The sequence below is a fragment of the Microcebus murinus genome, chromosome 6, assembly GCF_040939455.1.
Source record: "Microcebus murinus isolate Inina chromosome 6, M.murinus_Inina_mat1.0, whole genome shotgun sequence".
In the NCBI taxonomy this organism is placed as follows: Eukaryota; Metazoa; Chordata; class Mammalia; order Primates; family Cheirogaleidae; genus Microcebus; species Microcebus murinus.
Window position 1 is genome coordinate 82,429,852 of NC_134109.1, and position 12,969 is coordinate 82,442,820.

At 37.3% G+C, this 12,969-nt stretch overlaps 1 protein-coding gene across 10 annotated transcripts in view; it reads right to left on the minus strand.

Annotated features, from left to right (window-relative positions):
* The window catches only part of TP53BP1 (tumor protein p53 binding protein 1), a 98,641-nt gene that overhangs the window by 36,279 nt on the left and 49,393 nt on the right, over nt 1–12,969 (minus strand). For all 10 annotated transcript variants that reach the window (XM_076004293.1, XM_076004296.1, XM_012766600.3 and 7 more), the window contains one exon: nt 5,897–7,229. In XM_076004293.1, the coding sequence (XP_075860408.1) occupies nt 5,897–7,229 (1,333 nt within the window). The remainder of the gene's footprint in view (nt 1–5,896; nt 7,230–12,969) is intronic.

A 12,969-nucleotide genomic window follows, 5' to 3' on the forward strand; every position in this document is an offset into this window, starting at 1 on the left:
TAGAAGCATTAGCAGTTGTAGGATTTGCCAAAGAAAAGTCTGCTGTTAATATTTATAATTTACAATCTACTCAAAAAGGTGACAAAGGATCTCATGGGCCAAAGGCTTTCAAAATACTCACTGATTCTAACATAGAAATCTAAGGGTTTCATGACTCAGCAGTACTAACCAGCATACACTCTAGGTCAAAAAAGTAACGTTCATACCTAAATCTCTGCACAATAGTACATACCACATATATGAGCACCCCCAGTATACATATTTTGGTTAGTTGTTATTAAATTATCACAAACATAAGCCTAAGTTTCAAATTTTTGCTAATCAGAATTAGCATATTGCCAAAAATACATTTTCTGATTTCTTATAATCTCTTTTAATAAAATGGTACATTTAGGAGAAAGTAAGAATTGTGTCAGAATGCCCCTTAAACCTAATATACGATAATTTGTTCTTACTTTTCTGGGATGGCTCAAAATAACTATAATCTGGCACACTCAATCACTACTACTAGTTTGATTCTTTTTTTTTAAGATCCAGGTCTCACTATGCTGCCCAGGCAGGAGTGGAGTACAATAACTACTCACTGGTGTGAACCCAATACTGATCAGCATGGGAGTTTTGACCTGCTCCATTTCCAATGCAGGCGGGTTCACCCCTCCTTATGCAGCCTGGTGGTCACCTGCTCCTGGGAGGTCACCATACTGATGCTGAACTTGGTACAGACACTGGCATAGCACACCACAGCCCAGACTGTAGGTTCACTCAAGCAATCCTCCTGCCTCAGCCTCCCAAATAGCTCAGACTACAAGTGCATGCCACTGTGCCAGGAATAGTTGGTTTCTTTCATCTTCTATCCCTTATTTTCTTTAATATCAAGCACCCTGATACCTTCTCCCTTCAAAATTACAAATCAACAATGAAAAATCTCTTACATCTACATGTAAGAGAAAATGAATTAGTAATCTGAGGGGATGAAAATAGAAAATGAAATGGTCTTTAGAAATAAACAATGAAAGTACATATGCTTGGCTATGCATGGAAAATCTTAACATTACATTTAATTGGCAAAGACTTCCACCATAGTTACAGAAAGAAGAGAAATGGGTCAGATGGGTAAGCATTCATTCTTTATATGCTCCCTATAAAGCAAGTTCTTAAGCTAATAAAGAACTTAGAAGAGACATAGAAACTGGGAGAAAAAAAAAAAAAACTCACAAAGCCTCATACATTCCAGAGATATATTTTATAGAATTTTCATTCCTGGAATAATCAAGAATGAAAAACCACCTGCACTGCTCTCGACAAGTACCATCCCTCATATTATAAGTGATCATCCAGACTTCTGAAAATATGTATGAAATCTTTAAGCAGATCTTGGAATGTGACATACTATAATATGCAAATGTAATATACAAGCATTAATTAGTGAAAATATTTCCCTGTAACAGGGTTTCCTTAGCACAGTACTATATAAAACTTATGAAAAGTAATTTTAGTACCATTTATCCAATTGTGTTACTATAACCTAATGGAGTATCAAGCCTTTTACAGGCCCTAGAGGTAGCACTGCCACTACCTTCATCTTGTCTTCAATGCCTCATTCCTGGATTATTAGAACAGCCTATCAATTGCTTTCTCTGCCTGAAGTCTCCCTCTCTGCCCAATCCTCATTCTTTTTGCACACTGCAACCAAAGCAGCCTTCCTAGAAAACATGGCTTTGAACATGCTAGCTCCTGGTCAAAAAACGTTAAGGTTTCCACTAGAAGACAAATTCCTAACCCTTTAGTCAGCATTCGATTAACTAGCAGCAGCCTACATTTACAGTCTTTAATTCTTCTTGTTCATAAAGCCTCTATTCACTGTTCTCCAAATACTTTCTCATTTCTCTGTTTTTGTTTATTCATCTGAAAAATACCATTAATCTAATCAAATTATTGCCAAATCCTGCAAAATACATTTATTGGAATATTTTATCCTTTTAAATTTACTGGAATTTTCCACATATTCATTCTTCCTCTTTTTTTTCTTTTAAGATAGCCTCTCACTCTACTTGTCACCCAGGTAGAGTGCAATGGCATCATCATAGCTCACTGCAACCTCAAATTCCTGGGTTTAAAGCAATCCTCCTGCCTCAGCCTCCGAAGTAGCTAGGACTACAAGCACATACCATCATGCCCAGCTAATTTTTCTGTTTTTAGTAGAGACAGGGTCTCGCTCTTGCTCAAACTGGTCTCCAACTCCTGAGCTCAAGCAATCCACTTGCCTTGGCCTTCCAGAGTGCTAGGATTACAGGTGTGAGCCATGTGCCCAGCCTCTACATTTATTTTTTTTTTTCCTTTTAATTCTTTTTTTTTTTTTTTGGCATATTATGGGGGTACAGATTTTAAGGTTTCATTTTTAAATTATCAAGTCTCATCTTATTTTCCCAGATTAACCTGAGCTATCCTGTTGTATGTCACTATACCAATCAATGAAGGAGGATATGAATGAAGAAACAAAAGCAAACTTAATACCAATTGTCAAAACACCTGAGTGGGGAGTTTATCCTTAAGGACTTCACAGAATTCATTAGCCCAAAGTAATATTTAAAACTCTTGGCAGGGCGAGGTGGCTCACGCCTGTAATCCTAGCACGCTGGGAGGCTGAGGCGGGTGGATGCTCGAGATCAGGAGTTCAAAACCAGCCTGAGCAAGAGCAAGACCCCGTCTCTATTATAAATAGAAAGAAATTAATTGGCCAACTAATATATATAGAAAAAATTAGCCAGGCATGGTGGCTCACGCCTGTAGTCCCAGCTACTCGGGAGGCTGAGGCAGAAGGATTGCTTGAGCCCAGGAGTTTGAGGTTGCTGTGAGCTAGGCTGACGCCACGGCACTCACTCTAGCCTAGGCAACAAAGTGAGATTCTGTCTCAAAAAAAAAAAAATCCATCTAATTAAAAATATAAGAATTTCTATTTCAGCTGATACCATGCATAAACAGTCTACCCTGAGAGTCTGCCTCTGATATTAATTACCAATCAGATGACATTCCATCAAGTAAGCCAACAAAGCCCAAAACATCTCTAGCTTTCGTAATCGTTATTAAACTATTACAGACTACCACTTCTGGGTTTAAAGAAAGACTTATTGAACTGTTATGGTTTTCACATAATCAATCCACCATAAATTTATTCTATGTTGAATAAAGTTGGGCTTCCAAGTATCACCTTTCTAAATTTGCTTTTTTCAGGTTTAAGAGGTATCCTTCACAAATGTTTGAAGGTGTCCAAACTATTAATAGTGACAAGCTGTCTAGAGGCATTTAGAGTGATTCTCCCTCTCCTCTTCTCCCCTACTCCCTTCTCCCTACTCCTACTCTCTTTACTCCCAATTTCCACTTTCCTGTATTGTTTAAACATTTTTCACAATTAAACATGTATTCTTTTATTTGAACCAATAAAGCTATTAACAAAAAATACAACAAAAATGCCTGTCTAACGTTAGCATACAGAAATCTAAAGAACTTGGGACTCACCCAATTCATACCTTTCATTCTGTCTTTTCAGACTGAAGAACTATTACTTTTTTGGTTACTCTCATTTAAATTAATCTCTTGAAGTTCAGCAACTAAACAACTATATTTTAAGTATAGAATAATTTTTTTCTGTTCTTTCTGCAATGCTCTTCTGAATGATTTACTTTATTTCGGACTAATCCTCTAAGTTAAAAACTATTATTCTCCCTTCATGTTCTAATTTCCAGTTAAAATTGTTTTAATTTCTTTAACTTCTCCTCATAAATACTATTTTTCCACCTAGTGTCTTCAATTGCTTTTTGTTGTTTGCCCAACAAATAAAATCTTGAAGCAGAAAATCACTTACTAGCATTTTCAATAATCTGGATACCAGAAATACCAGTAAAATTATAAGTTTTACTATCCCAGTGTCAAGGATGAAAAAAAGAGCTCACTCTGACAATTAATAGTGTAAACAAGAATTCCTGAATACTAATAATAAATAATATCTCAATGTTTTAGAAGCTTCTTTTGCATACAAGTTTTAAGATAATTATTTATTTTTATTTTTATTTTTCTGAGACACATTCTGTTGCCCAGGCTAGAGTGCAGTGGCATCATCATAGTTCAAGGCAATCTCAATCTCCTGGGTTCAAGTGATCCTCCTACCCCAGCCTCTTGAGTAGCTGGGACTACAGGTACAAAAAACTATGCCCAGCTAATTTTTTTTATTTTTTGTAGAGACAAGGGTCTTGTTATGTTGCTGAGGCTGGTCTCAAACTCCTGGCCTCAAGCAATCCTCCCGCCTAAGCTTCTAAAGTGCTAAGATTACAGACATAAGCCACTGTGCCCAGCAAAAGGGAAACCGTTAAGGTAATTAAAAAGTGCTCCTAAGTAACTATATTAAAACAATCTACAAGCCCTGCTAGGTCATTAACAGTATTTAAATGTAATGAAATTACAAAAACACTCGATGCTATAGAATTTTAGGTCATTCATATAGTTCTTTACCAAAATCAGAGAAAATATATTATACAGAAGGAAAAAGCACAGACTTGGGGATCAGGAGACTTAGGTTCTAGTCCCACCTCAACCACTAGCCAGATGACTTTAGAAAGAAGAGAGTGAATCCAACAACCCCTAACTTCCTTTTTAGCTCTATCATTTCTTGTTCTGAGGAGGAAGAAACAAATCCTTACTATAAAACCTAATGAAGCCAGGCACGGTGGCTCACACCTGTAATCCTAGCACTTTGGGAGGCTGAGGCGGGCGGATTGCTCAAGGTCAGGAGTTCGAAACCAGCCTGAGCAAGAGCAAGACCCCGTCTCTACTATAAATAGAAAGAAATTAATTGGCCAACTAATATATATATATATAAAAATTAGCCGGGCATGGTGGTGCATGCCTGTAGTCCCAGCTACTTGGGAGGCTGAGGCAGGAGGATCGCTTGAGCCCAGGAGTTTGAGGTTGCTGTGAGCTAGGCTGACGCCACGGCACTCACTCTAGCCTGGGCAACAAGCGAGACTCTGTCTCAAAATAAAAAACAAACAAAAAAAAAACTAATGAATAGGGGCAATTTTGAGAGTTAAAACAAAGTACTAGTGATAATCACACTAGACAGTTGGTATAAACTGGGACTTTTCCAGGTAACCAAAAGGTATGGTCACTCATACTAATAGATATAATGTTGCCCAAATACTGTTTTCTCATTTTCATATCCCTAAAAGCTTATTTTCTGAAGTTTTTATTTTGTTTTAATTTTTTTGGTTTGGGAGTTTGTTTTGTTTTTTATATTATATTAACTCTGGGCATTTGGAAAGGTTGAATTCTTTTCAGCTTATGTCATAAATAAGGCTCTAAAAATATTTTAGAAAGTAATTTATGTTCTTATGCTGAATTTTGTAAAATAAAGAAGAACTAATATGTTTTCCAATTTAAGATTTAAGATATATATAGGTTGAACCAAATTTTAAAACTTGACTTACTGCCCATCAAGAGGAAACAACCAATAACAGCATACTCATCAAGAGAATTCTGAGAGTGACTTTACTACATAGGGTAATCAAAAAAGATCCTTGTATTTCAAGGCAACTGTCAAAAAACATAGAGCAAGGTTGAGATCTAAGTAGAAAAAACCAGACTGGTACAATTTCTAAATGTTTATACTGACTACTCCTGAGTTATAAAGCTGATAAACCTAAGTGATCTATAATCCTACAAATAATTATAGCTATAAAAAAAATACAATCCAAAATCTTAAATTTCTCAATTATCATTGGCTGTTCATAAACATAAAGCAAAGTCAATGTTAAGCTCTGACATAAATATGCCATTCTCTCCTCCCTTCCACTCCAAATCATAATTTGGCTGGAGACACAAAATAATCTACAATTGTACTCACCACTAGAACTTTCACAGAAGCTTTGTGAGGCATGGGTAGAGGCCTTCTCCAGATGCTGAGCCTCTACACTTGGGCCTAGCTGCTTTGCACTAGCCATTTTTGAGTCTTCTGCTAATGAGTTATCTGTTTTCTCTTGAGGCTGGGACTGCTGCATCTCCTGGTCAGGTCTCAGAGGATCATCTGTTCTCATTAAAGGCAAGGGAAGCTGTGGAGGATCTTCCTCTACAGGTTCCTTTTCTGTAGTCACTGATTTCAGATCTCCTTCATATTCTATTCTCTTTTCTTCCTGGGTATCTAATCTATTATCAGCACATGGTTCTATTTCTGGAGCAACATCTTCCCATGACTGGGAATCTGAGCCTTTCTCCACTCCCTCCAAAGGTTCACAAGAAATATCAACTCTGGGAGATGGCTCTTTCACATCTACAATGACAACACTCGAGTCCTCTGAAGTAGCTTCTTCCCAAGCTTCCTGATCTTTATGCTCCAATTCTTGGTCAAGTACTGGTAGCTTTTGGGGGGAATCAATACTAATCACACTGGTTTCAACTTCCATAGCTTCTGGGCATTCTTGTTTTGTGATTTCCTTTTGAAGACACAATCCTTGGGACTGAGTTTCAGTCAGAGAAAGGTGTAATGGAACACTCTCCATATTTTCTTCTTTGGGCTCCTCTCCTTGACTTTCACAAGGAGTCTCAGGGATTTCTTCCACCTCAGATCCCGAAGACCCTTCCTCTGGATGGTGTTCTTTAATTTCCATAGCTTCCTCCTGATCTAATACACTAGAGAGTGCCTCTGACTGAGTAGCTGGAGAAGGAACGGCCTGACTCCCTGAATCACAAGTGAGATCAATACAAACGTCTTCTGCTACAGTTTCTTCTCTTCCTTTGCAACCAGAAGCTAAAATACTAATGTCATCCCTGGTCTCTGTGTCATCTCCCTTTGCTTTGTCATCATTCTGACTCAGTTCTACTTGGCCATCCCGTGCTTCATCAGGATTCATCAGGATACTATCATTTTCAGCAGGAATAAGCTTAGAATTGGGAACTGGAGACATGGGTTCAGTATCCTCAATCTGTGTGTTTTCTCCATCTTCATCAATCCTGTGAGAACTCAAGCTCTCCACCTTTGGGGACTGACTATACTCACTTGCAGAAAGCATCAATTTGCAAGACTCCCCTGTCAAAGATAACCCAAGATCCTCAGTGGAATTCTTTGGTTCAATCTCTGAAGTCTTAGAACACTCAACAGTCAAAGATGAACTATGCAAGTCTCCACCTTTCTTCCCATCATTTGATTGTTCTTCCAAACTTGGCGATGGAATGAAAATATCCTAAGGAAGAATAAAAAGAGAAAAAATTATCATTTCTCCATAATCATATTTCTTTTGTATCTAATCTTTGGATTCATCTAAAATTTCTAAATCAGCTATTCAAGAAGCAAAGAACTCTAGGACCATAATCTCAGAAACACAAAATTCATACTCACCAGTTTTTTCATCAACACAAGTGACTGTGTTTAGGTGTTTTTCTCATGAAATTACTGATCTAGAATAAGCATAATCCAAACAAAAACTTAAAAGTACTAACTTATCCTTTTAAGAGTAGGAAGAAACTTAAATTTAACTGTACATCATCAAGCTACTAAAATCATGTCATATATACATAATGGACCCTCAATTACACACGAATCTTTTAGACATATGCCTACAATAGCCCATTTCAGTTCTCACAAAGTGGGCATATGTACTCATTTTACTTTTACTATTTCAAAATATGCTAGCATTCATAAAGCATATATTAAAATTTAAAGCTTACAATATCATTAGTCAACAGAGAAATGAAAATTAAAACCACAATAAAATACCACTACCTATAACAAAACCAACTAAACTTAAAATGACTCACAAAACCAACTGTTGGGCCGGGCATGGTGGCTCACGCCTATAATCCTAGCTTCCTGGGAGGCCAAGGCGGGTGGATCGTTTGAGCTCAAGAGTTGGAAACCAGCCTAAGCAAGAGTAAGACCCCGTCTCTACTATAAATAGAAAGAAATTAATTGGCCAACTAATATATATAGAAAAAAATTAGCCGGGCATGGTGGCGCATGCCTGTAGTCCCAGCTACTCGGGAGGCTGAGACAGCAGGATTGCTTGAGCCCAGGAGATTGAGGTTGCTGTGAGCTAGGCTAACGCCACGGCACTCACTCTAGCCTGGGCAACAAAGTGAGACTCTGCCTTTAAAAAAAAAAAAAAAAAACCAACTGTTGGTGAGGATGTGGAACAACCACAAGTCTCATACGTTGCTGGTAGGAATGCAAATGTACAACCACTTTGAAAAATAGTATGGCAGTATCGTTTAAAGTTAAATATACATTGCCATATGACCTAGAAATTTTACTTGTAGGCATTTACCCAAAGAAATGAAAACAAATGTTCACTGAAAGGTATGTATATAAATGATTACAGCTGTATTATTCACAAAAACCAAAAACCCAAATGTCTGTCAACTAGTGAATGGATAAGCAAATTGTAGATATACATATTATGGAATGCTACTCAATAATATAAATGGAATAAAATATTAATACATGCAATAATATGAACAAATCTCAAAATATGATAGGTAAAAGAGCACAAACACAAAAGACCATACATACTTTATGATTCTAAGTATGTTAAATTCTTGAAAAACCAAAACTAGAGTGACAGAAAGCAGATGTGTGGTTGAGGGTAGGTGAAGGGAGCATTTTGAGGGGAGGGTGATCAACTACAAAGGGTTATGAGGGAACATTTTAGGGTAAGGGAACTGTTCTATACTTTGATAGTGGTGATGATTACACATTTTTTTATTTTTATTTTTTACGATTACACATTTGTATACGATTACCAAAATTCAAACTATACACTTAAAATGGTAATTTTTTTATGTAACTAACACCTTAATTTAAAAAAATAATAATACAAAGCTTAGATATATTTTTATGTAAAAATTTACTTTATTGTGTTACTTTGCCTATAAATGCTATAAAACTCCAGACATAGCTGGTTAAGACGTTCATTTAATATAATTTTTAAAAGAATGAAGAATCAAGATGGGTAGATAAACATTCTGTATATTCCATAACTGCTGGCATTTCAATGTCTGATATTATTATTTATCTTATCAGATTATAACAAGAGTCATAAATTTGAGCCTATTTATATACTCTCAGACAGTAATAAGTATAAATTGGTTCAACACTTCTAAATAGCAATTTGGCAAAGGACAATAGCCTTGAAATTCTATATACTTCTTTTTTTTTTTTTATTTTTTTTTTTGAGACAGAGTCTCGCTTTGTTGCCCAGGCTAGAGTGAGTAACGTGGCATCAGCCTAGCTCACAGCAACCTCAAACACCTGGGCTCAAGCGATCCTCCTGCCTCAGCCTCCCAAGTAGCTGGGACTACAGGCATGTGCCACCATGCCCGGCTAATTTTTTCTATATATATTAGTTGGCCAATTAGTTTCTTTCTATTTATAGTAGAGACGGGGTCTCGCTCTTGCTCAGGCTGGTTTCGAACTCCTGACCTAGAGCAATCCGCCCGCCTCGGCCTCCCAGAGAGCTAGGATTACAGGCGTGAGCCACCGCGCCCGGCCTCTATATACTTCTTAACCCAGTAATTCCCTTTCTGGGAAATAAAGGAAGCACACAGAGATTTAGCTACAAAACTATTCGCTGCTACATTATTATTTAGAATAGGAAACAATACGAAATAACTTAAATGTCTACTGACAGGAGAACCATTTAAAAATTATGATACATCTATATTATAGAATACTTTATATCTACATAAAGTTATATTATAGAAGAATATTAAAGACAGAAAACATTCAGGCTATGCATTAAATAGAGAATGTTTCTATTTTAGTAAAAAAGTGTGAATATGTACTTTATTGGAGTCTTTTTTATATATTTTATATAATTTTCATGTATTTTTAAAGTTAATAAACATATCAAAAAAGTTGAGATTATTTCAACTTTCAAAAGTTGAGTTATTTCTTATGGGATAATAACTGATGATTATATTTTACTTTACCTGTATATTATTCATCTTCTGAAAAAAATATGTATTTTTTCTCTTGCTGCAAACAGTAAGTCATTTTACAAAGATTCATAGATAAGACATCACTAATAAAACTATAACTTTTTTAAGAATGAAATTCACATAACATAAAATTAACTGGTTTTTTTTGAGACAGAGTCTTACTCTGTTGCCTGGGCTACATTGCTATGGCATCAGCCTAGTTCACGGTAACCTCAAACTCCTGGGCTCAAGCAATCCTTCTGCCTCAGCCTCCCGAGTAGCTGGGACTACAGGCACATGCCACCATGCCCAGCTAATTTTTTCTATATATTTTTAGTTGGCCAATTAATTTATTTCTATTTTTAGTAGAGACAGGGTAGGGTCTTGCTCTTGCTCAAGCTGGTTTTGAACTCCCGACCTTGAGCAATCCTCCTGCCTCGGCCTCCTAGAGTGCTAGGATTACAGGCGTGAGCCACCGCGCCTGGCCTAAATTAACACATTTTAAAATGAACAATTCAGTGGCATTTAGTGCATTCACAATGTTGTGCAACCACCACCTCTATCTAGTTCAAAAACATTTTTATCACCCCAATAAGGAAGCCTCATACCCATTAAGCAATTGCTTCCCATCATAAATACTTTTTAAGCATTATCAAAGTAAATACCAATATGATTTTCTTAACAGAATTTTTACAATGTAAGTAGAATTTCAGTCTAGTCAGAATAGAATTTAAGAAGTTAACCAGCCTATCAACAAGCTACATTTCTAAAGACTGCCTGGATCTAGCCATACTCTGAGTGTCTGGCCTCTAATAATCCACAGTACTGAGACTCCCTGGAGGCCTACTCAGAATAACTGAACTAAGTGAACAAAACTTTCCAAGGCTCTGAATGAAAACTGACAAAGAGCTGTCAGGACTATGCTCAATATGAGTCAACTTCTAAGTCTAGATAGAGTACAGACCTAAATCCATAGTATCCAACCAGTTAAAAACTGACCTCATACATAAGAGTTTGAGGGCCATTCATTTAATCATCTATAACCTAATTTGTCATCCCCAAAATTAACATGTACATCAAGAATGAGAAAAGACCCCAGGTGCAGTGGCTCATGTTTGTAATCCTAGTACTCTGGGAGGCCAATGCAGCATTGCTTGAGCTCAGGAGTTTAAGACCAGTCTAAGCAAGAGCAAGATCCCATCTCTACTAAAAATAGAAAAATTAGCCAGGCATCTTGGTGTGCACATGTAGTCCCAGCTACTCGGGAGGCAGGCAAGAAGATGCTTAAACCCAGGAGTTGCAGTGAGCTATGAGGATGTCACTGCACTCTACTCAGGGTGACAGAGCAAGACTCTATCTCAAAAAGAAAAAAAAAAAGAATGAGAAAAGTGTTAACTATTTTCTACTAATCCTCTTCTTATCCCTCACATCCTGGTAAAGGGCCAAAAAGGCTATGCAATTGACAAGTTTATTAGAAAAGAAAGAAAAAATTCATAAATTCCCTTTGTACCACTTTTCTCTTGATTAGTAATTATCTCTTTACAAATATTTAAATCTTACAACATCAAAATTGGGCTCATTTGGACTCCAGTAACCAAGTACAGAAGAAATAACAGACGTACAAGAGTTAACCATTAAGAATAACCTGTAGAAATTTGATACATTGGCCGGGCGTGGTGGTTCATGCCTATAATCCTAGCACTCTGGGAGGCCAAGGTGGGCAGATTACTAGAGGTCAGGAGTTCAAAACCAGCCTGGGCAAGACACCATCTCTACTAAAAATAGAAAGAAATTAACTGACCAACTAAAAATATATATAGAAAAAAATAAGCCGGGCATGATGGTGCATGCCTGTAGTCTCAGCTACTCGGGAGGCTGAGGCAGTAGGATTGCTTGAGCCCAGGAGATTGAGGTTGCTGTGAGCTAGGCTGATGCCACAGCACTCACTCTAGCTTGGGCAACAAAGTGAGACTCTGTCTCAAAAAAAAAAAAAAAAGAAATTTGATACATAATGAAAAAAGTAGGGAACTTTCAAATAAAAATGGTAGATTGAGTATACACATACTCAGAAAATGAGGTTTTCTGAACCCTGTTAACTGATAATAAAGGGACTTTTTTAAGCACAAATTTTCAAGCAAAGGAGAAAAGAAGAAAATATAACTGTAAAAAAATTCTGGAGGAATGGTAATCTATTTAGCAGACTAATGAAAGCTGATTTCCTAAGGCAGCAGTGGAGAAAGCCAAGAAGCAACCAGAGTTACATCACAGTTCAACTTCCATTATCTTCTCCCACTTGCCTTTCTTCTACCCTGAAGAGAATAAAAAAGAGTGCCCCAGGACTGGAGGACAAGAAGCACAGTTATTAGGAAGTACCACACTGAAAATAAGGAGATTAAATGAATAAAAACCTGCATCTGCCTCCCAATGCTGCCCCCCCCCAGCCCTCTTCCATTAAGAGACTTCTAGGCCAGGCGCCATGGCTCACACCTATAATCCTAGCACTCTGAAAAGCCGAGGCAGGTAGATTGTTTGAGCTCAGGAGTTCGAGACCAGCCTGAGCAAGAGCGAGATGCTGTCTCTACTAAAACTAGAAAGGAATTAGCTGGACAACTAAAAATATATAGATAAAATTAGCCAGGCATGATGGCACATGCTTGTAGTCCCAGTTACATGGGAGGCTGAGGCAGAAGGATTGCTTGAGCTCAGGAGTTCGAGATCAGTCTAACAAAGAGTGAGACCCCATCTCTACTAAAAATAGAAAAATTAGCTGGGCATCCTGGTGTGCACCTGTAGTCCCAGCTACTTGGGAGACTGAAGCAAGAGGATCACTTGAGCCCAGGAGTCTGAGGTTGCAGTGAGCTATGATGACACCACTGCACTCTACCCAGGGCAACAGAGCAAGACTGCCTCAAAAAAAAAAAAAAAAAAAACAAAACAAAACAAAAAAACACCAGAGAAAACAAAGGGGAAGAAATTAAAATTAAAGACGTAATTACATTTCTCTCAACT